The 25,550-nt window shown below is 44.1% G+C and overlaps 1 protein-coding gene across 6 annotated transcripts; it reads right to left on the bottom strand.

Annotated features, from left to right (window-relative positions):
* Nucleotides 1-1,020: 1,020 nt before the first annotated feature.
* LOC139607814 (GRAM domain-containing protein 2A) lies at nt 1,021-25,478 on the bottom strand. 6 transcript variants are annotated; one of them, XM_071461057.1, is made up of 13 exons: nt 23,597-25,478; nt 21,341-21,600; nt 16,913-17,023; nt 10,666-10,723; nt 8,819-8,891; nt 8,520-8,623; nt 7,840-7,938; nt 7,540-7,611; nt 7,403-7,462; nt 6,012-6,147; nt 5,828-5,921; nt 3,925-4,026; nt 1,021-3,291 (listed from the first exon to the last, which is right to left on the bottom strand). In XM_071461057.1, the coding sequence occupies exons 3-13, from the start codon at nt 17,014-17,016 to the stop codon at nt 3,243-3,245; spliced, it is 951 nt and encodes a 316-aa protein (XP_071317158.1). In that variant the 5' UTR covers nt 17,017-17,023; nt 21,341-21,600; nt 23,597-25,478; the 3' UTR covers nt 1,021-3,242. The 6 variants fall into 6 exon arrangements, with proteins under 6 accessions (XP_071317158.1, XP_071317167.1, XP_071317148.1 ...); XM_071461066.1 differs by having other exon boundaries at nt 21,341-21,568; XM_071461047.1 differs by lacking the exon at nt 21,341-21,600 and having other exon boundaries at nt 23,597-23,698; nt 24,197-25,476.
* Between the last annotated feature and the right edge of the window lie 72 nt (nt 25,479-25,550).

Genomic DNA, 25,550 nt, shown 5'->3' with positions numbered 1-25,550 from the left:
CTAAGTCCTCATGATGTTTTTGTGGGGAGGCCTATGTCCACAGGGGGAGTCGACCTTTGACCTCCCATAAAACTGCTATATGAAGACATTTTAATAAATTAATATACTATGACATTTTTATTGATTACGATATGTGACTTTTTTATGAATACTATACTATGACTTTTTTATAACTTATCACATTGACATTTTTGTGTTACTATACAATTATATTTTTATGACTTATAATGTTTTATATATCTTACTGTACTATATGTTTTTGTCTTAGTATACAGTGACATTTTAATGTTTAACTATATCATGACATTTTTATGACAAACTATAATATTTTTATGTCGTACTATGCTATGACATTTTTATGACTTACTACACTATGGAATTTTTACTACTTATACTATTCATGTCTTTCTATACTATTTTACTTACTATACTATAACATTTTTATGACATATAGTATAATATATACTTTGAGATACTATGACCTGGACAAATGAGAATATTCACAGGCTTATAATATTTAGTAGTTCTGGATTGAATTAGGGACCTCATTTACAATTTATCTGAGAAAAAAGAAAAAAGAAAAAATTTTTAGATAGAAATTCAACAGCAAAAGCAAGAAGATAAGTACTTGAAGATTATATATGTAATTTATTCCTAAACCACAGCAAACAATGACGTTTTCATTGTTCTGCAGATGCACTGTGTGAAAAACCTGATTTTCTCGGTTTTGTTGTAATCCAACTATTTGAAGTGTTAATGGAATAACAACTGAAGGTCAGTTTACCTGCCACTAGATTTTCAATACGTTTTGAGTAACATCCAGACACAGGTTACTGCTGGGAAGTAAAATTTAAAATAACTGCTCTGTCGCCCCCATGTGGCTTTTCAGAGGAAAGATCCAGGACTTCACCGTCACTGCAGTCCATGTTGTTTTTACTGTTTTCTTTAATCTCACTTTATTCTTTATGGACCTTTACAGTGTGTTTTGGTGCTGTGGCTCATATTGTAATTGAAGACATGTCTAGAGAAGGAAATGTGTTTAATAGTGATCTTACAGCCAGAACTACAACAAACCAGTGTCTCTTCAGAGCCAGCATCACCACCTCCATCCTCTCCATCAAATACAGACGCACTCGTCCTAACTTCAGCCACATCACATCACGTTCTGTACAGATATTTTTACTGTGTAGACTATTTAACGGGCAGATTTGGACTCGACACAGAAGTCCAGCTCTGCTCAGGTACAAGCTTCCCTTCTTCATCAGTATCACCACACAAACACCTCGGTGAACAGATGAACACGTTTGGCACTGACAGCATATTTTCAAAAACAAAACAATCAGGTTCACATTCAGGGAAAGAGTCTTTAACAGTCACATTCAGCCTGCAGTGACAAACGGCTTCAGTCCTCCACATGTAAATCCACTTTATTGAATCGGATTCATTCTCTGTAGTTACTTTGTAAATCCTAAGAAGTCTGTGACTTTTAATGATGTTTTTTTTTCAGTTGGTTGAGATGTGAATGGAACAAAGTGAGCAGAGCAGCAGGCTCCTGAAGTTTTTCCAACATAAATCTGTATCTGACTTTTTTCTTTAAGTAATGATTTCATGAGTCTCCTGGATAATTTAATGAGACTGGCTCATGTTACCACAACAAACATTTTAAACCAAGGAAAAACGTCTCATCCCAGAACCTGAGAAGAAGAAAGAGCAACATGATATAAACCAGTCTGTGGTTTTCAGCAGGAACGAGTCAGTAATCTGTTGGGACTGCAGACTGTTTTCTGAACCAACAAGGCACAGATTTTTACACCTTTTTCATTACGTTTTTCTCACAGCGAGGATTCTGGGAGTTGTAGTAGACTCTTCTCATTTAGCTTCAACTTTTTTAGAGAGAAGCAGATATTTTCTGATACAGTTCTTTTGTACTGATGATTCATCCAGGAGAGTTTCACATCCATCAGTCAGTCAACAACAGTGCAGAGACAGACAGGATGATGTGATACAAGATTACCCTTTCCTCAGAACTGGTTACTGGTCATTTTCCTGATTGTGAACTACCTGAGATTTCATCCAGATAAATCCGGATCCAGACTAGGGAGTCCGGCTCGGGATTCTTTCCCCTGCAGGTTCATACTGGAAATGGGATTTTTTAAATAGAGAAAATAACAAGTGAAAACCAGAGTGACCAACAAGATAAAATTCAGTTCAGTCCTGAATGTTCGATCATTATCATTAAAATAAAACATGCTCTGAGAAGGACTTATTTGGCCTCTGTGTTTCTATGGGGGTGATGGCCACCAACATTTCTGACATTTTCAAGTGGGACATGGGCTGAAAAAGGTTGGAAGCACTGATATAAATAAAAATACAGATTTAGATTTGGAGGTATTAATTGACACAGTTTGTGTCAACAAGCATCAGGAAAAGTAAAAGGTTTTTAAGATGACAGGCTCTGCAGCAGACGACTGACATCACCACATCACATGACGAGACTGATGAACAGCTGTGAGAAAACATCTGGTTCTTTCACAAAGAGTCAAAGCTACAAGACGTCTGAAGGGGAGAAGTCCACCACGTCTCTAAAGCTGCAACAAACATCCAATCACAGAGCTTAAAATTCAGCCGTGTGCGCCGCTAACGGAGGCTCATGGGTAATGTAGTAACTGGAGAGAACATGTGACTCTGTTCAGCAACATTCAGGAGAAACACTTCAGGCCCCGGCTCCTCACAGCCACTGATTCATTAACAGTCAGTGTGTGTTAGTCAATGTTTATGTGGATCCACAAGGACTTCTCTGTCTGATATGTATGTACACACACACACACACACACACACACACACACAGACACACACAGACACACACAGACAGACAGACACACACACACACACACACACACACACACACACACACACACACACACACAAACACACACACTCTGCTCCACAGGATAAATCTACATCTCAGTTATGTTACAGCGTGTTGTTGCTCCTTGGCCGTTCGATCTCTACATGTCCACTGAAACACGACGGCCTTAGAGGTCAGAGGTCAGTCTACTGTTTGTGTTGACTATTGTGACGTCTCTATGGTAACCAGGGCGCAGCGGGGTCAGAGGTCCAGATGCTGACGGCTGCTACAGTCGTCTTGTCTCCACCTGAGAGCCGTCTCCTCTCACCGCCGCCACCTAAAGGCAAGTCTATGTAAGTGCAGATTTTCTTCTTGACTTCGATTGGCTCCAGCGTCAGGTTCCTGTCCTCTGATTGGCCAGCCAACACGGCACCTCTCCACACCTGTAAAACCAATGCAAAGCAGTGTGTCAGTTAACTCTTAGGGTCTATCAGAGTTTCTTTGACTTCGTCATCGGCAGTGGAGCTGAAACAACAGTGAACTGATTCTTCCTCAGGTAATATTTTCACGTCCATTTGTGAGAATAAGCTGCTTTTCTTTATCTGTGTCCTAAACCAGAGGCTGCATTAGAAGACTGCGGCGTCACTGCGCCGTCACCAGGATGCATCTCAAAGGCTCCTTCAGATGCAGCTGAGAAATGTGTCCAGATCCAACAGGTGGATCTGTCCCAAGATTCACTGCGTGCAGGTAATGAAAATAATACGTCAGGAAACAACTCTGACAGAGAGCGAGAGGATCGTAACAGCAACGTGGAAAAACTCCGTCGACCAGATCGTCTCGGTGGTCGACGGCTGGGAAGGACCACAGCTCGCAGACCTCTGAGGGAGGAAGATCCTGAACGTGACACAACTTTTGTTTCTTTTAAAATTCTATAAAATATTTTACACTTTTACAGTTTGTCTGACAAAAAAAAACTCCTCAACAGATGTTTTAGAAAATGATGACACTTTGACCTTTTATTGACATTTAAACCAAAATGTTCATCAGTTAAATTATGTGTGTGTGTGTGTGTGTACCTCTCTCTCAGCGTTGGCTGACTGCTCAGGAAGCTGAGCTGCTGCTCCAGACGACAAACTCTGAAGGCCAGGTAACAGGACGACAGCACCAGCAGGAAGACACTGAGACACACAAACACACACACACACACACACAGGTAAATTCACACCTTCACAACTTCTTCATTAAACACAGAATAAAATTTTCTTCTGTTGCTGAATTTGACAGAAAAATGAAATGAACCTTAAAACAGTGACGACAACAACAAATAATAAGTGTATGAACCTGATTTAATCTGGACTTCAGATCAATGATCAGTTGGAGTCGCAGCGATGTTGAAGGCCTGCTGCTTTGTGACAGATAAACAGATGCTCTAACTTCAGTGAGATCTAAGTGTCATGAATCATACTCACACGGGAGCCTGGAGGTGAGTCACAACATCTGATTTCAAGGGTCAAAGGTCAGCAGAGTATAAAAACTCACTTCCTGTTGGTGGCTTTTCAGAGAGCTGCAGTTTGAGTATCAGTGTTTTCACAGGGTGTGATGATGATGATCTGACTTCCTGGTAATTCTTCATCTTACTCATCTATTATTAAACAATTTCCTGGAAAGATCTTCGTCATTCAGAGCTAATTACAAAGTTCTTGGTTATTTTAGTCACTTGTGCTGAGTTTAAAAGTGATTTTTGATTTTCAGAGGAAATTATTTGGAAGAGTGACTCTATAATTCAATGAGCCTCTTTCACTTATTACTGACTTTATTTAAACTGTGTATTTGCCTGAGGACGAATTTTCATGTTCAGCTGACCGACTCTGCAGCGACTACATTTTAAATTCAAATTAAAAGAAGTTTATTGACGTGACCGCAGTCAAATACAGCTTCATCAACACAAACTGCACAAGATAAAAGACTCTGGACTCTGTTTATCGTTGAATTTGAATGAATTCATTTGAAATGTATCAACACTGTCTCTTCTTTACACAGTTAGTGTTGGATTATTTCCTGACACCTGAAAGTAAATTATTAGGAATTTACCAGCTGTGGAAAATAAATATGAACCTTTACTCCTGTAGTTAAATATAGTTTGGAGGTTCTTTATATTTTTACTCCACCATATTTCAAAGGAAAATGTTTCACTTTTTACTGTTTGACATTTATTTTACAGCTGTAGTTACTTGTTATATTTGTTACTTGTTATATTTCAGATTAAGATTTTATATAACAGATTATAAAATACAACTCGTCGCTGAATCCAGAGGTTTCCTGCTTGTAACTCTTGATATAAAAAACATCTGTCTCGTTGTCACGTTTTGTCCAATATTTCATAAAACAGGAAATGTGAGAGAAAAGTCCAGAAATGTACAGTTTGTGTCTCTGAACTTTGTTTTTATTTCTTTCCTCTCCTCAGATTTATCTGGTGACTCTTTGAGGGCCCCGACCCCCAGGCTGGGGACCAGTGGACTGAAGTATCTCACTGTGTAATTTTGCTCATGATACTTTTGTACTTTATGTGTAGTGGAGTATTTTAACATTGTTGTCTTGGTTCTGTTTTTATAGATCTGTTGTAATGTGAGTGAAGCAGCTGTCGTTCATGTGGACGGATGAACAGCAGGTGGCAGCACAGACCAGCAGCAGAACTGGAAACTACAGAGGACCCTGAACACACCTCAGATATAAAACACTTTATATACACACACACAACTAACAGCGATGCTCATGTTGACACATATACCGGTGAACATATCCTCTCACTGCTTCAGGTCGTGTTTTCTATGGAAGCCTCAAAGGCTCAAAACATGATGTTTGTGAATGTCACTGTTTTAATCAGATTTTGTGTGTTTTGTGTGTTTTCTGGATGACTCTGGGTGTGTTTGTGTGTGTTCTGGTTGTATGGTTGTGTGTTTTTTGTGTGCCGGGACTCACAGCAGGATGAAGAGCTTCAGCAGCTGGTACTCCATGTGACCCAGTTCAGGTACCGGCTCTGTCAGCAGGATCTTCTCTGTCTCCAGGCTGCTGCCTGCACACACACAAACACACAGCTCAGCATCTCACTACTGTCTGTGACTCTGGGGATCCTGACTCTTGATTGGCAGGTGGGCGGGCCTACTGGTGAGTGTGTGCGGGCTGAAGGGCGTGTCGGCGGTGAGGCTGGGGGAGGAGTTTCCCAGCAGGTCCGGGAGGGACGAGGAGACGGCAGGGAGCGACGGTTTCCTCCTCCACTTCAACACCTCTGGATACTCGTCCTGACAGAGAAAAGACAGTGAGGACAGAGTCGGGACGGACACGTGGTGCTGAGATATCTGACCTGCTGAGGTCTGAACCCATGTTTCTGTCAGGATCAGGAGGATTCTGGGATCCGCTGAGTCACATGTGGTTCTAACAGAACTAGAGTGAGTGAGTCAGTAGTAACCTTAACTACAGCTGTCTCTCTTCTGGTCTGCCCTGAACCCAGAGTGGAAACTATTAAAAAGAATCTTTTTATTCATAAAAGACGTCAATTGAAATGAGATTATTTTGTCAATAACCTTAGAGAAAAAGGACAGTGTGGAGATGGGTGTGTGATGACTGACAGACAGAGGGTCCAGACTCGGCTTCTTTATCAGGGGATGAACGACATCATGTTTCAAACAGAGGGACAGTGGGAAACACAACCTGGAGGCAGGAGGACGAGTTCATATGGAGGAAAATATTCTCCAACACTGACTCTAATGTCACATGAATGTATTTATAGGTGCTTTGACTTCACTTCAGTTTCTGTAGCTCATAATTATGGTATTTCAGACAGAATATGAAGGCAGCGCGGGGAAAGCCTCTTATCCAGGGACCGTGAAGGGGTCGCGGGGGTCACCACAGGACCAAAACAACAGCTCCTGGTATTCCACTAAGCCTGTTTTCACTGAGCGGTGACTCATATCTAACACGGCTGATTTCCTCCTCACACTGAGGAGTCGTTTCTTCTTCACTGACGCTTTTTTTTTGGGACTCGTTTCTCTCCTCTCTTCATTAGTCGGTTTGTGGAGGCCTGTGAATATAGTGTCGATACTGTTCTGGTATAAAACTAAATGTTTCCACAAAGAATCAAAGTCGAGGAGAAGCTGCAACTGACGCGTTTTAATGATCGATTAATTAGTCGACGTTTTTCAGGGTAAAAAGGTTGAATTGATGTTTTTAAACACAAACTTCAAACCTCTTCAGATTTTTTATCAGAATGTTTTTATATCTGTTATCTATTTGATTTAATCATAAATTTGATTCTATACATGTTTTAAAATGTTCCTGTCATCGATGCTGTGATTGTTTTATCTTTTTTGCAAACTTATTTTTAAAGTCTTAATGTTTTTATTGCTTTCTTTAATTCTCACATTGTGTCACTGTACTGTCGTCATATTGTGACTAACCTGTGTGAAAAGTTCTATACAAATAAAGTTTTATTGATCGACTGATTGATAGATTGACAAATAACATCTGGCCTGTGTTGAAGGTTAAAGACTGTGTTACCATAGACAGAGAGCTGGGCTCCTCCAGGTACTGCTTCAGACTCAGACTCTTCCCGTTCACCTGCAGACAGAGACTCAGTCAGACTGGATCAGACCCCCCCCCCAAAAAAAAATCTGTCATACAGGTGAACCACAAACCTGCAGGTGAGTGCAGATCCTCCTGAGGACGTCATAGACACTGTCTCTGGACAGCAGGGACACAAACACATACTGCCGACAGACAGACAGACAGACAGACAGACAGACAGACAGACAGACAGACAGACAGGAGGTCACTGTACAGCTCCACAGAAAAATGTTTAGTTATTGAAAATTGAAATATTATTATAATATTGAAAACTTCCTCTGTTGGTTCAGAAACACCTCAACAGCAGGTTCAAAAGCAGGTTCTCTCTACCTGAGTGTGTGTCTGTGGTGTGCACCTGTCCTGCCTGTTACCTTCTGTCCAGTGTCCATGGTGATGGCCAGACCGTTCGGCACCAGGCCGGCAGTCTTGTGCTTCTTCACCAGCCGAACTGACACCACTGGAATAGAAACCTACAGATACAGAGAAGAAGAATTTAGATTGAACACTTCCTGCTGCCTCAACAGCTGCGCTTGAGCAGGGCACAGCTGGGAGAACAGCTGTTTAAGAATCAATATATTACAACATGTGTTGAGCTTTATCTAGACTGATACTGAGGTGGCATGACCTTTAACCTCAACTCTGGACCAGGGCTGCACGATATGTATAAAAAATCATATTGCGATTATTTATGAGTTATAACCAACCAACCAACCAACCAACCAACCATCCAACCATCCAACCAACCATCCAACCAAACAACCAAACAACCAACCAAACAACCAACCAACCAACCAACCAACCAAACAACCAACCAACCAAACAACCAACCAACTATCCAACCAACAACCAACCAAACAACCAACCAACCATCCGACCGACTGACCGACCTAATGAAAAGTTCTCCGTCATTATTTAATGATGGATGTGAGATATGTTTGTTTTCAGCTTCGTCCAGTTTGGAAAGATTTTTTTTTTAAGTTTCATAGTTGGAATTATTGGATGGATGGATGTGGATGGAAAAAGTGTTTCCACATTTTTCTGATCATCTCACCTTGATATCTTTACCAAACAGGTTTGCGTAGAAACACAGCCAGTTCCTGGAGATGTAGAGTCGCCCCTGCAGCAGGATGTCTCTCAACAACGCACATGAGTACACTGCAGAAGAAGAAGAAGAAGAAGAAGAAGAGAGCAGAGAGACACTTCACTTCTACTGCAGCTGGAAACAAACATCATACAGATGTTTCTCTAACTGGAAGCAACATGTAGTTCAACATCAGCTGAGCAGGTTAAATATAAAGTGAGTCAGCTCAGGTGAGGGGAAACATCTGTCCCGCTGCCCTCCCTCTGTACCTTTCATCAGGATCTCCTCCTTAGGAACAGTCTGGAACAGTTTGTGGTACTGAGAGTTGTACTTGCTGACGGTCTGTGGACAGAAGGAGGGACACAGTCAATCACTGATAATCAGTGTTTGTCTTCACGTATCCAGATGTCACTGAGGTGTTGTGGTTAAAATCAATATGAGTATCATGAGAGCAGGTAGAGCTGTTGCTGGGGGGCCACAGGACTCTGTTCTTGGTCCATTTGTTTTCACATGAATCACATTTTCCTCAAACCTCAGCCTCAGATATTTCATTTCTACCTGGAGCTGGATGTTTTTTCCTCTCTGACATTTTTAATCTTTATCATCTCATATTTTTTGTCTTTTATAACTGTTTTGATTGATTCCTGTTGATTGCAGCTGTTTGTCTTTTCTGTGTTGTTGTTGTCAGACTGTTTCTCAGGTCTTTGTCTCATGAGATCATAAAGTTTATATCTAAATATATATGACAGGTGATGTACAGTATATTGACAGATATGATTATTGATACTTTAAATACGTGTCACTGTATTTTTCTTGCTGTATTTAGGATTTTGGACTCGGATCTGACAGACTGACTCTGCTGTCTGGGATCTTTTGCCTGAGTATTGTTTTGGGTCCTGATATCTGGGTCAGAAGTTACATCATGTAAACACCTCCCTCCCTCACACACCTGTGCTTCTTTATTCTCTGTGAGCCAGACAGTGACTTCCTGGCTTCCTGCTCCTGTCTGAAACAACAAAGACTGAAACAACAGAAGCAGAAGCGGCCGCTCGACGCCTCGCTCTCCGGCCGGAGCTCCTGAAGCTGAAACTCTGACACTGAAGAGTTTTTATGAAGGTTTGGAGTTTCAGCTTGTACTTTATTGTTTCACCTCTAGATGTTCTTACAGGTGAAGACAGACAGAGCCTCAGAGCTCAGTCTCTGGTTAAACCATGAAAACCTGAGGAGAATCTTAAAGCGACCAGTCACCATAAGAACTGACACAAGCAGAGACTGGTACTAACATCACTGTGCACATCAACCTCACAAGACATGAAACCTTTGATCATTATTTTAATGTAAAGTCTGGATCTGAACAGTAACTACAGGTGTTAAATAAATAACAGCTTGAAAAGTAAAGTACAGTGGTTCAAAATAATCACATTTATTAATACCAGTTACTTTACTTTTCCTTCTGAAAATCTGGTTTAGTTGCAACTTTTTATATTTAATGTCTGATTCACTTTAGATTGTCTGGATGTTTTTTTGGCCTCAGACGACGACAGAGAGCAGGGACCATCTGTGCTGCGACGGAGAAATCTCCCAGGAAAACTTTGTGAGTCCAGCAGAAACACATCACCAACGTGTGTTAACCTGCCTCCTTCTGTTAGTGCGACCTCACACTTAATCTGTGTGAGGAGAGACAGGAACTTTACAGACTCTCTGATAAACGACCTGCAGACTCTCAACGAAGGTGCAGAGAATCTTTAAACTAATATCTGCCATTTAATCTGTGAATTCATCTGTTTACACTGCTGCTGTTTGATTGTAACACACACACACACACACACACACACACACACACACACACCTCAACATGTTCCCATGGAGACGAGACAGACGCCGGAAACTTCTGCAGAGACTTAAAAAAAGATTTGAAAAGACTCCTGCTGGCCTGTCTTCATCTGTGGACCTCTGACAACAACTACAGAGCTGTGTGTGTGTGTGTGTGGTGTTATATCGGCCCCATGCATCTGTAGGTGTGGTATTATGAGACCTCGGCAGTGTTGACATGTCGTCACTTTCAGCTCAGCTCTTATTGTGTCTGAGTGTTTGTGTTGCAGGGTGAAGGACTCACTGAGCCTCTGTAGCACTTCTTCACGTCTTCGTAGGAGAGGTCGTCGATCAGCTGCAGCCTGCAGGACACATCACGTCACATTAGATCAGAGCCAACACACACACTACGGTTTCTGCAGAGAACCGGTTCACAGAGGCTGCAGAGTGATGAGGATCAGAGCTGGTGCAGAAAACAGTGACGCAGATTTGATCCGACCTTTGGTGCTTGGATCAAAAATATTTGATCAACTCTCTGAACTTAGGAAATGAGTCATCTCGGCTAAATGTTAGCAGAGCTGCAGGCCGGACCTGTGAGGAGCTGCAGGAGCTGCAGATCAGACAGAGACGTGAACACAGACCGCGAAAGGAGATGTTCACTGACAACTGAAAGCTTAGGAAAAGACAGCGCTTCAGCAAAAATCTAACAATTTCTGACCTTGTGCAGGATGAACAGAGAGCTCACACTCACAGTGGCGGGGAAAATGCAGCATTGAAACAGTGACGAACACATTCATGTTTGGTCGCTCCCACAGCTCCTTAGAAAACATGAAGGTTCAGATTCAGGCTGCAGGTCGTAGACTCATATATTTTGTCTTTCATTCATTTGTTATGTTTTCTTACCAACACTGGTTGACACAACAGAAATGATTTTCTCCACCTGTCAGGATGTTAACAGGAGGTGTAGTTAACAGATGAACTGGTGCTTTCAGTGGAGAATAATCCACAGCATGCAAGATATGACTGGATGAACACAGCTGAATTAAACCTTAAAGGTGAGAAAGTCAGAGAAACTGAGACTTCTCCTCCTGCAGACAGTCAGGAAGTCTCTGAGTCCAGCTCTTTTAGTCCCTGGATCTAGTTTCAGTCTCAGGATCACTGTAAATCCTCAGGGTGATTCTCAGACAAAGTTGGATAAAAAAAAAAAATAGAGTAAATATGTTTTTGAAAGAAACAGAAACAGTTGGTAAGAACCTGGGGTTTGTTGAGGAACATGGTTCTTGGTTCTGTGCTGAGTCTGACAGAAGGAACCACTGCATCAACACAGGGAGGAAGGAGGTGTGAAGTGTTTCCTGCAGGGTGTGAGAACAGTCTCTCACACGTCGCACCATTTAAAGGGAGCGGTGAGAGGACTGAACAATCTGCAAATTCTTTTTTCAAATTATCGATTCATTATTTTGTCAACAAAAGATTAGGAAACAGCTGCGAGCACAGTTTCCTGTGGTGACGTCATCATGTATCGTTGTATGTTTGGGGAGTTTAGTCTCTTGATTAAAACCTGACAGTGGAGACTCTCCTCTGCTCTGACCTTAATGAAATTAGTTGAATTCAGTTTAACACACAAACACAAACAGAGCAGCTCGGTGTCCTGTGGTGACCTCCCGTCCACTCAGGCTGTTTATGTGCAGCTGTCTCAGCGTTACATCAGACAGCGCTTTAATCAGTTTCTCTGTTATCAGCAGCCACGTGGTTGAGAGGATGTAAATGTGACCACAGATATCAGCGACGCTGACATGTTGTCAGGCTGCAGTTAGACTTTCAACACGAAGCTGCTCCTCCAGGAGCTGGACACTCATCATGTGACTGAAACCAGAAGAACACAAAGATCTGAGGGTGAAGGAGAAGCAGACGTGAATGAAAATGTTGACCTGGAGAGAGGAGGAGGAAACAACAACAGACCTATGATGTAAACAAAACACTGTTTGTGTTGTGTCCTGCTTCCTGCACGACAAGCAGACCCCACCCCTCACCTGAACACACCTGAGTATTTCCAGAAGCTTACACCTGCACACTGTATTTCCTCAAATAAAACCTGCAGTCAATGAAAAGTCAGGTCTCCAATAACGAGGGGGGGCATGAATAAATAACGTCCAGCCCCCAAACACAGGCCGGGTTAAAACACAGGTGGGTAAACGCCTGGTTCCTGTCACATGACCTGCAGCCAGTTAAACTAAATGTACGGTTACACTTGAATAAATTCAACAATATAATGACTTGATTGTTCTGGGTCACTCGTCTAAAGTCTGACTCATTCACTCTGATCCACTTTGCTTTGTCGTCCTTTAATCCCATCTGGCGGCCTGCAAATATTTCACAATAAAAGCCCTGTTAAGAAATTGAGGGTTTCTCTCCATTGAAATGCTAGAGGGCTTTTAATTGACATGATTAAAGGAGGTGTTGCGTTTGTATTAACAGTGTAACGCAGTAACTTGAACTGGCAAACAGCAGCAGATCAAAATGAAGTTTCATACTAAACTAGATATAATATTTAAAATTGTAAAACATGTTGCTACAACAAGACAAACAACAGAGACGACTTCTGCTCCACCAGTGCCAACAGAAACTACACAGAGACAATGTCACAGAACGTGGACCCACCGAGGGGCTGCAGGGAGAACGTCAGCCACAGAGTCAGGAACAGAAGACTGTCTCTAAACCGTTACTTTCATGTCGAAAGGACGGTACAGGTGGGAAGTTTCCTCACCTGTCGTGTCTGAGGCGAAGTTGATGATGAGTCCAGGGCTTTATCTCAAAAATAAAAATACTGTTTAAAGACTGACTCCTTGATTTTACAGACACGCACACACACACACACACACGCACACACACACAGTTGCATCTGATTTCATGGAGGATGGTCATGTAAATGGAGTCATGACAGGAGGAGGCAAATCAACATGAAGTTCATGCAAAAAGAAAAACAGCTGAGAAACACTGGAGACGGTGCAGTGAGGAGGTGACTGTGTGTGTGTGTGTGTGTGTGTGTGTGTGTGTGTGTGTGAAAGGACTGATTGTCTACAAGGCCTACATGGTTTCCCAAACACACACACACACGACAGAAGAACTAATGATGTGAACAGTTGGAGCCTGAATGGAGAAACTGGGGCAGAGAAGCAGAGGCCGTGTTCGCACTCAGACGTCAAACAGGGTTTAACTGAGTGGCAGCGTGGAGCCGCCACGTGGTCGACGGCATCGCTGATCAGAAACAAGGACAGTGGGACACGTCTCGTCTCATGCATCAGTCTCATGTCTTCTGCAGCTTGTTCGTACTTAACAGGAATTTTTCAAGTTGAGTTCAACTTCAGTGAACTTTGACCTGTGAATCTGCGCCGACGACCAACAGCGGGTCGCCGTGACAGAGCTGAGAGCCGCCGAGTGCAACATGGAGGAGCTGATCAGCTGTGTCACCATCTAGTTTTAACTGAAGCAGAGACACGAGGACACAGGAGGACATGACACAGCAGAGACTTTTTGTCCCGTTAGCGACTGAGCTAAGCTAACAAAGAGAGTTTATTTTCCCTCTTCAACGACGTCTTATCGAATCAGAACGAAGGGAAATCTGCAGCAGCTGTTGTGCCTGAGCGGCGGCGGCCATGATGGCAGCCGGGACCAGACCCAGGGACGGCGCCACTCAGCTGCAGCCGACTGCACATGCTCACTGGTGTTTCCCCCACTGGCACATTCCCGCTGCTAGACTTTACATCTTGATGACATCACACAAATAAAACTGAGGGGAAAGGACGGAGAAAGTTTAGTAGCGGCGTCTGCTCTGATTGGTCCACTGCAGCCTGGAAACCGCACCAATCAGCGAGCTGGTTTATTCGCTCTCACAGATGGTGGAGCACGTTTGATACGATGACTGACATTGTTAAGAACCAAGATGGCTGCCGCTGACGTGCAGAGGTCCGTTGAATCTGCTCGACAGAAACAAACGAACAGGACGGAGAATTTTCTGTAGAAGAAGAACAACTGCTCCAACACTGTCGTATGTTTACAGTTATCTGCCGCTCTGTGCTGCGTCACATGTCTCGTTGCTCTGATTGGTCGCTGATAACGCCCCCTGGAGATCAAACATGACGGTGGTGATGCAGGTTAGGACGGGAAAAAGGCAGGAGGACATTTTGTCGTCGCAGTATCACGAATGACCACTGGAGGAAACGGCAGGAAGGCGCCGCCTCATCAGGTCTATAACAGCGGTGGCCCAGCAGGCTAATGAGTTAGCAGTTAGCAGTTAGCTCGTTAGCTACGGCTGTTCACCTGCAGGGAGAAGAGTCACTACGTCACGAGGCGTCATCATCCTGCGTCGTTAGGATTTAAACCACGATGATTCTGAACAAAACTAAACTGCACTGCTGGCTTTAGTCTGTGTGTGTGTGTGAGTGTGTGTGAGTGTGTGTGTCCTGGTGGGCTTTAAGAGAACATAGCTCTCTGTCAGCAAGAGTGAATTAAGGCTTTACACCAGCTATACACACACACACACACACACACACACACACACACTCACACACCTCCTCCTTCTTCCCATCAGCCTCTCTGTCTCTCTCTGAGCTCTGCTGCCTGGAAACGTGAGCTGACTGCACGTGCTTCTGCAAACACACACACACACACACACACACACACCCACACACACACACACACCCTCTCATTCTGCAGCTTGTTTAGTACGTGACAGGAATAACAGAGCAGTGAGAGACACTGAGGCTTTCCCTCTCTGTCTATTGTCTCTCCTGCACGTCTCCTCAGCTTTCATCTCCTGCCAAACACCCTAACACACACACACACACACACACACACACGCTTTGTCAGGACTAATGAGGGGGCGGGTTGATGAGGAGGAGGTGGGATCAGGACCATCCACATGATGTTTGTTCACTGTGTGATAAACACTGTTAACTCTGGTTCTCTCAGCATCTGGACGCTGCTGTCTGTCCACAACATCTGGCTTCCTCTGGACTCCAGCTGTGAGGCTCGTCCACACCCTGCAGCCCCACCACATCTGTTCATTCAGATCAGAGCGACACCGAGCGCCTCGCAGAACATGACACGGACCTACTACATGTATCTGACAGTCATGGACAGTAACTAAGTACTTTTACACAAATACTGCACTTAAGTACACTGAGGTACTTGTACTTTGCTTCTCATTTAAATAATTGTAATGATCCAAAAATCCAGATCAGTGAATCTGAACTTTGTTTCTTCTTCTTTCCCATGAATCCTGTGACGACTCCTCAGATTTACCTGGTGACCCTCTGGAGGGGCCTGACCCCTAGGTTGGGAACCAGTGGACTAAACTTGTGTATCTGATGCAGTTAAAGCAGCTCCAACAGTAACAAGACTCAGGATAAATGATCTGATCAGAGATCAGTCACAGAGACAGTTTGCTGCACAATGAAGTACTTTTACTGCGATACTGTAACTACATGATGCTCTGAATACTACTGCTACTACTGTTTACTTAAGTAAAGACTTGAATGCAGAACTTTTACTTCTTTTATACCGTGTTGTTGGTATTTTAGCTTCTTCCTCTGCTCATATTTGTTTGCCACAGAAGTGTCTATGTTTGGATCAAACCACTGAGCTCTGCAACGGAAGACGTGCAGGTTGCTTCATTTCCTGTGTGCAGATGTTTTCTTTTGCCATGTTTACCACTCATATGTGTGTGTGTGTGTGTGTGTTTGTGTGTGTGTGTTCACCTGCCAACGTCTTAAAAATGTACCTAAATGTACCTAAAATGATGATTTGTATTGAAACCTAACTTTTAAAAAAGTGAGTCTAAATAAAAGCTCTGTAACTGTTAAAGCTTCACACAGACATGAAACACAGGGGTGACTTACACTTCCTGATGACATCATCATCTCTGATGTCAGTCATAAACAAACATCAATAAACCCTCTGATAACCATAGAAGAAGAGACGCTGCCTGTAACTGCAGAACTTCACTGAGAATCCTCCTGTTTTTCAGTTTCCTTCAGTGTCACAGTGAAACAGTCTGAACATCAGGATCATCAGCTGATCACAGCTGATCACAGCTGATCACAGCTGATCCATCTGATCACAGCTGATCACAGCTGATCACAGCTGATCCATCTGATCACAGCTGATTCAGCTGCTGACAGTCTGACCACATGGAAGAAGAAGTGCAACAAAGAATAATTATAGTGGCAAAATCCGTTAATATGACCTTTTCTCCATGTTGCACTCTGTGCTGTTTATTTCTTTTCATCCTGGTTCTTATTTCCTGGAACACAAACCTGTGGACACATGCACAAAACATGTTACAGTTTTCCTGGTGGGGCTGGGGTGGTGGGGGGGGCGACGGTGACTTTGTGGTTGTGGTTGTCGGCACCGTTTGAAGGTGTGCACAGCTGTGGTGACCTGTTCTACACTTGTTGCTATTTTTCCTTCTCTTGAATATTTTTACCCAGAATCCTCAGTGTCTCAGGTTTCCACTCTGACTGACGGTTTGCAGCTACTCTGCAGTTTCTCACCTGAAAGGTAGGGAGCAGTGTCCATCCTCCTCCCTTGGGGGCTCCAACTCATGGGGGGGCAGGACGCTGATGTCTTCACTGTGCTCCAAGTTCTCCGACATCATTATCGGCCTGAAGAACGAGGAGAACATTAGAACATTAGTTCAACAGTGATTCAAACAATCCTGCTTGATGATGTCACAACACATCAGTGAGCTCACAGCTCTCCTCACAACACGATGAAGTCATGGTAACAGAGGAGGGAGGCAGCCGTTACCGAGCTTTAACGCAGGCATGACCAACATCCAATCACCACCTCGCAGTTTGCCTCCATCAGTCAGTCACAGGAAATATGGTCACAACAGAGTTACAGCGTTGAATAATGGCCAGAGATGTTTCTGCAGAACATTATGACGTCACAGTGAAGTTGACCTTTGACCTTTTGGATATAAAATATCATCACATCATCATTTTATCCTGTTATCTGTGTTAAATTGTGTCATAATTAGCAAATGAATTCTTGAGTTATGGCCAAAAATTCAACCTTCGACCTTTGACCACTAAAATCCAATCAGTTCATCCTTCAGTCCAAGTGAAGGTTGCTTTAATACTCGAGCTGGTATTAGAGTGAATCAGAGTTAGTTCTACACTCGAATAAGACCTGGGCTCAGTACAGTCGTCCTTCGCTGTGTGAATCAGTTCAGTTTCAATCCTCCTGACAAATAAACAGATGTGAGTGCGAACAGAACCTCTGGAGGTAACCCGAGCTGGCACCAGGGTGCCGAGGACGTACGTGATTTAATCCCAAAGCTACTACAGGAGCGAGAACTGTGTCGCTGCTTCAACAAGTCATCCAACCTGCACGATCACAGAGGCCGTGGTCCCTCTGATACGACCTGTACGAGCAACGAGGTGAAAGAACGATGGTGGTTTGAAGCAACAACGTCGACTCGGTCTGAAAAAAACAAACAACAGCGTCCTGTGTTACAGTCCAATCATTTGTGGCTCTGTACTGATGTCACCTGACTTCCTGAGGCTGTCCTGTAACAAAGGTCACAGGTCGTCTGTCAGCAGGTCACCATGACCCATAGTTAGGTTTTGTTGCTAGGCGACATCTAGTGGTCATAGTAATGATGACAGGAGCAAAGGGAAAAGTGCGGTGACGTAGTTTATAGAGCGACAAAGTCCATGTCAGGAGGAGGTTGGGGTGGATGGATGAATATGACACAGGAGAGCGGTGTTCGATTCCCATGTGACAGGAGCAGTTTATGTTGTTTCTATTATCCATGACCGTTCACTGTTGTTATTGTAACCATGACAACAGAGATCGTCTAATGTTGAGGAAGAACTTATTTTAACCCAAATCACCATCTTTTCCTAAACCTAACCAAGACACAACCGTTACTATAGTAAGAGACTGATGCTGTCATTATAATTCAACGAAACCGATTTTACCTCCTTTCAAATGTCTTTTTATAGCTCTGTGTTCTCGTTCTGTGTATTATTTTACTGTTAATATCAGTTATTATTATTATGATTATTACTATTGACACTGGGACTGCAGCTGGCTCTTATATATTTAGTGAGGTTTTCAGGACGGCTCATGTTTTACAGTTAATACTGTGACAAACTCTTGTTGTTCTCCAGTTGTTCTGGTTTATCATTACTGTGAATCGTAGACTCAATGTGCTACTACTACAATGACTAGTACTTGTATTGGTACAGTACTGCGTTCTCTCAGTGACACACTGGAGGGTGTGGATGAGGGAGGGCTCTGATTGGCCGGAGGACTCGCTGAGCTGCAGAGAAACCCTTTGATGTGATGCTGTGATGAAGCTCTAAGAAACCTTCAGACGCCCTGAATCCAGCACGCGCTCACGTGCTGAACACAGCACATGGCGGCGAGGATCCTCTGCCCTCTGTTACCATGGCAACAGCATGAAGGGGGAGGCTGCTCAGATCAGGTATTTTTCGCTCCTCCATGTCGACAGAATCTGGACGGAGATGCAGTCGACAACAGGATGGAGGTGAATGGTTTCCATGGTTTGTGTAACCAGGGTCACATGATTTGTTTTATAGCTGGATCAGTGTCCAGAGGAAAGTGTTCCTCCAACCTGAGCCACAAAAAGAGTGGATGAATGTTTTTCACTCAGTCATAACCGCAGCCATGCTGCTGTTTGTGTAGAAAAATCGCTTTGCATGCTCTTTGCTGTGTGACCTCTGTGGTGAAGGAAAACTGCACCATCGACTGACGCCCGGCTCTTCAGTCTGTAAATCAAAACGTCAATCATGGGCGATGCATCAGGGTCGAGCTGCTGAGGCCTGCAGGAGCCGGCAGGTAACTGACTCCACCTGTGCAGACGTTTCTCAGGGACCACAGTTGCCATGGCGACAGGCATGATCCTCACACACACATGTAGCCCTGTCTCCCTCCCTCTCCAGCTGACAGCGGCTACAAAACCGTCTCCCACTTCTTTTCCTCCTCCTCCTGGTTTCCATGGAGCCGGCGGCTGGCTGGCTCTCGCAGGAGCCTCCACCCGCTGATTAAATCAGGCAGCACCCCAGGGAGACGCAGGCTGTTTGCTGTAATGGGCCTCTTTAATACTTTCACTTGTGGTTAGACTTCCTGCTGTCATCAGTTCATACTCTCTCAATGTTCTGCTGAGAGGATGGAGTCCTGTAGACATCCCATAATATCTTCACAGAGCAGGACAGAGAGGAAAACCAGACTGACGCTTCCAGTTTGACGACAGAAGCTTCAGTGAGTCAACAGTCAGAAGAACATCACCAGAGTCTGGCGCCATGGTAACGCCTCATCACATGACCTGCTGACAGCGCTGGAGGAGGAGTCAGAGGATCATCAGTTATTACAGGAACACGAACGACGGGAATTCAACAGCTCCTCCAACCTGATCACCATCCACCCTCTGATCCGACTCACAGCAGTGTCTCCTGAAACAGTGTCCCTACAGAGGCAGGCGTACCGGACCTCGGTTGTCACGGTTACGATAATAAACACATGGACTGTACAGAGAGCGGCACATCTACGTTCATCACCATGGTTACTATAATAATGTTCATGGCTTGGTCAGGTTTAGGAAAAGATGGTGATTTGGGTTAAAATAAGTTCTTCCTCAACATCAGACAATGTTTGTTGTCATGGTTACAATAATAACAGTGAACGGTCATGGATAATAGAAACAACATAAACTGCTCCTGTCACATGGGAATCGAACACCGCTCTCCTGGGTCACATTCATCCATCCACCCCAACCTCCTCCTGACGTGGACTTTGTCGCTCTATAAACTACGTCACCGCACTTTTCCCTTTGCTCCTGTCATCATCACTACGACCACTAGATGTCGCCTAGCAACAAAACCTAACTATGGGTCATGGTGACCTGCTGACAGACGACCTCTGACCTTTGTTACAGGACAGTCTCGACGTTTTGTATAAATGTTCATGTGCTTAATTTGGTCTTGCAGATGTCTAATGTTAAAATTTGTGAACACAGAGAAGCAACGCTCTGCAGGGACACAGGACTCAGACTGTCATCAGCCCACAGTCGTGTGTAGTTTACACACAATCGTACATGAGGTCAGCGAGCTCCGGACGGCCCGAGGCTTTGTGACAGACCCACAGGCTGATATCTGATATCTGACTGTGGGCTTGTTCGGCTGCTGTGGGTGAAACCAGTCGCTGACCTTTTTCCTGGTGGTGAGACTGTGTCTGCCGCGGCAGCATCCTCCACTGTGCCATTTATGTAAATCATAAGAAAATAATATTCCTCTCAGACAACGACCCATGTTCACATCCAGCGTCTGTTTCTGTGCCTCACAGAACCACAATCCACCGCCACACAGGTGGACTCAGGACGGCAGCAGGTGCTCACAGCCACAGGCACAACAGGGACGTTTCTGACTCTGTCTTTCATCTAACGTCTCTCACCAGAGGCGAACCAGCGAGTCCGTCTCTCAACACTTCCCTCCTCTGACTGTGTCTCTCATTGGTTCATGTGAATCTTTAAAATCACCTCATTAATATTTAGTTTCATTAATAAGTCTCATTAATTTTCTAAAACAGCTGCTCACTGTAGTTTCTATCGAACAAACAGGAGGAAATACAGTCGCTGGGGAGAGTATTTGGGGCAGTGTTGAATATGTATATTATGCTTACAAAGGCAAATGTGAACTAAAAGTTAGTTTTATAATCAATGAATGTGAAAATTTTCACCATTCATTGATTATTGATTTGGTCTAAATAACATCAGAAAACCAACCAACATCCAAAGATTAACGATCAATTATCAGAAAAGTTGCCAATTAATCTGAGTTTTTGAATTTGAATTTTCCTGTTCTACTGTGTGAGGATCAGTTTTGTTTAGATGATCAGAGTGAAACATTAGAACCTGGTGAATTCAATTAATGACGAGATGTTTGTGAGCTCACAGGATCCAGGTGATAGAGACCAGTCTGAGACCAGCTCCGTCAGTCTCTGGTTGGAGGACTGTGTGTTGTTCTGGGAGCCCGGCTCGGTCTGCAGCTCCTCGCTGACAGAGGCGTTCTGTTCACGGTGCTGGAACCTCCCCGAGAGCCTCGGAACGCACGAACGCACGCCAGGAAACAGAAAACACACGGCGGCTGAAATCCACAGCGGCCGAGCCAAAACAGAGGAGCCTGCAGGGGAAGAGGCGACGTATTCAGAGCCGCTGGAGCGGAGGAGAGAGCTGCATGTTAATGAGAGGAGACCACACAGAGACAGAACCTCACTGTTCCCACAGGAACCTCCCTGTTCACACAGGAACCTCACTGTTAATACGAGAACCTCACTGTTCCCACAGGAACCTCACTGTTCACACAGGAACCTCACTGTTAATACGAGAACCTCACTGTTCCCACAGGAACCTCACTGTTCACACAAGAACCTCCCTGTTCCCACAGGAACCTCACTATTAACACAGGAACCTCACTGTTAATACGAGAACCTCACTGTTCCCACAGGAACCTCACTGTTCACACAGGAACCTCACTGTTAATACGAGAACCTCACTGTTAACACAAGAACCTCACTGTTCCCACAGGAACCTCACTGTTAATACGAGAACCTCACTGTTCCCACAGGAACCTCACTGTTCACACAGGAACCTCACTATTAACACAGGAACCTCACTGTTAACACAAGAACCTCACTGTTCCCACAGGAACCTCACTGTTAATATGAGAACCTCACTGTTTCCACAGGAACCCACAGGAACTGTGGTCCAACATCACTGTGATGTGATGAAAGATTTTTAAATGATTCTGTCAATAAATTTGTGATTAGATCCCATTAAAACAAAGGTTCAGTTTCAGCAGACACCTGCTCCTCCTGCTCCTCCACCTGCTCCTCCTGCTCCTCCTCCACCTCCTCCTCCTGCTCCTCCTCCACCTCCTCCTCCTGCTCCTCCTCCACCTCCTCCACCTGCTCCCCTTGCTCCTGCTCCACCTGCTCCTCCACCTCCTCCACCTGCTCCTCCTGCTCCTCCTCCACCTGCTCCACCTGCTCCTCCTCCACCTCCTCCTCCTGCTCCTCCTCCACCTCCTCCACCTGCTCCTCCTGCTCCTCCTCCACCTGCTCCACCTGCTCAGGATAAAAGCCACCACATCACTGCATCAGCGTCACGGCTGTTGCACCATGACCTCAGGAAGTGATGCTGCAGAGGAACACAGAACCTCCTTCACTCCTGCAGTTAGACGAGCACATAAAGCGTCGGTTCGTCCTCAGCTAAGTTTTAACCAACAAAATCAAACCTGAGGGTGAAACCACGCAGGAGGCTGAGAGTTGACACTGTTGTCGTGACAACTGATGCTCTCGTGTCCCGGTGTTAACATCACAGTTTCCATATTTTCATGAATGCTGTGGGATTAGTTGATGATTCTGCAGCTATTCTGATCATCGATTCATGGTTTCAGTCATTTCTCTAACGAATCTCACAGTTAATTTAACATCCTCTGCTTCTGGGTCGTCGTGGTGACGTCACTTCAGGCTCTGGGAAACTGTTCATCAGTGAACTGATAAATTGATCAGCTCATTAATCGATAACGATGGCGTCTGTTGTTTAACATATTTGGATCAATACAGAAATAATGAAGCTGATCATATGTTTCAGCTGCAGCTGCACAGAGAAGTTCAGTGTTTCCTCTGACGTGTGCCAGTGAGAGGTTTCAAGTACTATCAGAAATACAGAAAGTACCAGTACTACAGTACTCAAGTAAATGTACTTAGTTACTTTACAGCACTGAGTGTACTGTAATAACCAGTGTAGTGTAACATCCTGGGACGCTCTCAGCTGCAGCAGATGATTCCACGAGTTTTAAATGTTGTTAGGTTTCATTTTATTTCACTGCACAATAAAACATGTGAAGACTGTGAAACACACAGTTCACCTGCAGCAGAGTTCCCCAGCAGTACTACAACTACTACTACAACTACTACTACAACTACTACTACAACTACTACTAACAGTCAGAGTCAACACAGCTCCCGCCAAAAGACACAGCTGCTGTTAATATGATTATTACAGCTGATAAACACAGAGTCACTGTTACTGACGGTGACGCTCCAGCCATCACACACGCGCACACACACACACACACACACACACACACACACACACACACACACACACACACACACACAATTCCATACAACAGATTCACCTGTACCTGGGTGTATTCTGCAGTCTTCAATCAGGTCCGCGGGTGTGCACCGTCCGTCCTGTCGCAGAGCTGCCGCTGGACCAGCACGGTCAAGCTCACAGCATTTAACTGAGACGATACAGGAAGACACCGGAAGTGACCTTCAAAATAAAATCCTGTCGCATGTGAATAACAAAATAAAAGCATGTGGAATGTGAAGAAAGTAGAAGTCTTATAAAAAGCCAGATAAAAATGTAAAATCTAATTAAAATGTGTTACTTGTCAGATTTATGATCAATAGTTCCCTTGCTCTTGAGTCTCTGAGCAAATAAGCTGGAAAAGTGAACTTCAAGAACATTTCATTTATTCTCAGTTTAGTCTGTAATTGAGTCCATGGGTTTTATTTTCTTATAACAAATGGATAAAAAAAACATGAAGCAGATCTATTAACTGAAATAATGAAAGATGTAAAACGTCTGTAGAGGATCATTGAAACCCCACCACAGGCAGCCTCACCCACACCTCAATGACAGATTCTTTGTTGAATCCCAGGTGTGCTGCGTGGTCATGTGATCACACAGCAACTATGCAACATAAAAACACAAACCCTAACATGAGGTCACAAACCAGTCCTCGAGGTTTGGGGCTCGATCGCAGATCAATCCATTATCCATCAATGGAAAATGTTACATGTGAAGCGAACGGGGCACCGGTGACTCTGTCCTGCTGCTGACGTGCTCCTGAGCAACAGCCAATAAACAGCCTGAGGTCAAACACGTTACACAGTTCCTGGAGGAGACTGGACGTCCGCATGCAAACTGAAGACACACTTGAGACTCCGGAGCAGGAGACTGCTTCATCTCTGCCTCTTCACTTCCTCTGGCTGGAGATGAAGCGTCTGTTGTTACTGACGGAGAAATGTTTCTTATCTGCTCTGCAACATCCTGAACTTCAAAAAATACTCAGCAGAATTCAGTGTTTGAGAGACAAACACACAGGAAACATTTTCTCTTTGAGCCATGCAGAGTTTCATGTTCGGAGGTTTAGAGATGGAGAACATTATTTCTTGTGCAGAAATCTCTGAATCGTATCTCAGATAAAACTGAGCTGAGTGAGAAACTGCAGTTTGGCTGAACGGATCCTTGACGGTGCAGCAGCTCCTCTCTGTGGTGAAACACTGCACCACATTCACTCCTGTAGACTCCAGCAGACTGAACAGCTGTTTGCAGTGGATCACCTGTAACGTCTCTGCTGATCCTCTGACTGTTCATCTAGCACCATCATCAGGTCACACATGACCTGCTGTAAACTGGACTGAGGTCTGTTTACACCTCCTGTGACGTCTGGATTAACAGTGTTCATGTTACTGACACTCATCCACTTTGTTCCAACTGCTGTTTTTGCCTCCACTTCAGTTACTGATTTCATACATTTCCCACAGTCCTTTTAGACCACTGAGAGGAGGGAATGTGAAGAATTCAGCTGTGGGGTTCAGGGTGTGGAAGGTGGAGAGTGGATGAAGTTAGTGACGTAGTAAAGCAGATTAAAAGCTTTGATCTGAGCAACTGAGACCCAAACCTGATCATTTAGGTTCTGTGTTCTACATCTCTGCAGCTGCTTAAAACATCTGGATACAACATCAATGAACTGGAGGCGACAACTTTCAGCAGATTTGACACATTCCAGAGTTTTTCTTCTCTGTTCAGCTCCAGATGGAGCTTCAGCTCCATCTGGTGGTAACATTGAGAACCACACTGAGGCGAACTGTGGTACATTTGAACTCCTGTTTAACTGCTGGTTCAACTTTTATGCTGCCAAGGCAACAGAAAATACCTGTTTCTGATTGGCTGGGAGGTGTCACTTTAAACTCTATTTCTTGTATGAAAGCTGCTAAACCAATAAACTTCATTATTATTATTATTATTATTATCATCATTTAACGCTCCACATTTTAACTTCTGTGTTTTATTTAAAGTGTTGA

The sequence above is a fragment of the Trachinotus anak genome, unplaced genomic scaffold (genome assembly GCF_046630095.1).
Source record: "Trachinotus anak isolate AG129_WGS33_773 ecotype Australia unplaced genomic scaffold, CSIRO_AGI_Tana_v1 ptg000002l, whole genome shotgun sequence".
Taxonomy (NCBI): Eukaryota; Metazoa; Chordata; class Actinopteri; order Carangiformes; family Carangidae; genus Trachinotus; species Trachinotus anak.
Note: the sequence above shows the minus strand (reverse complement) of the source record. Positions and strands in the feature narration are given on the sequence as shown.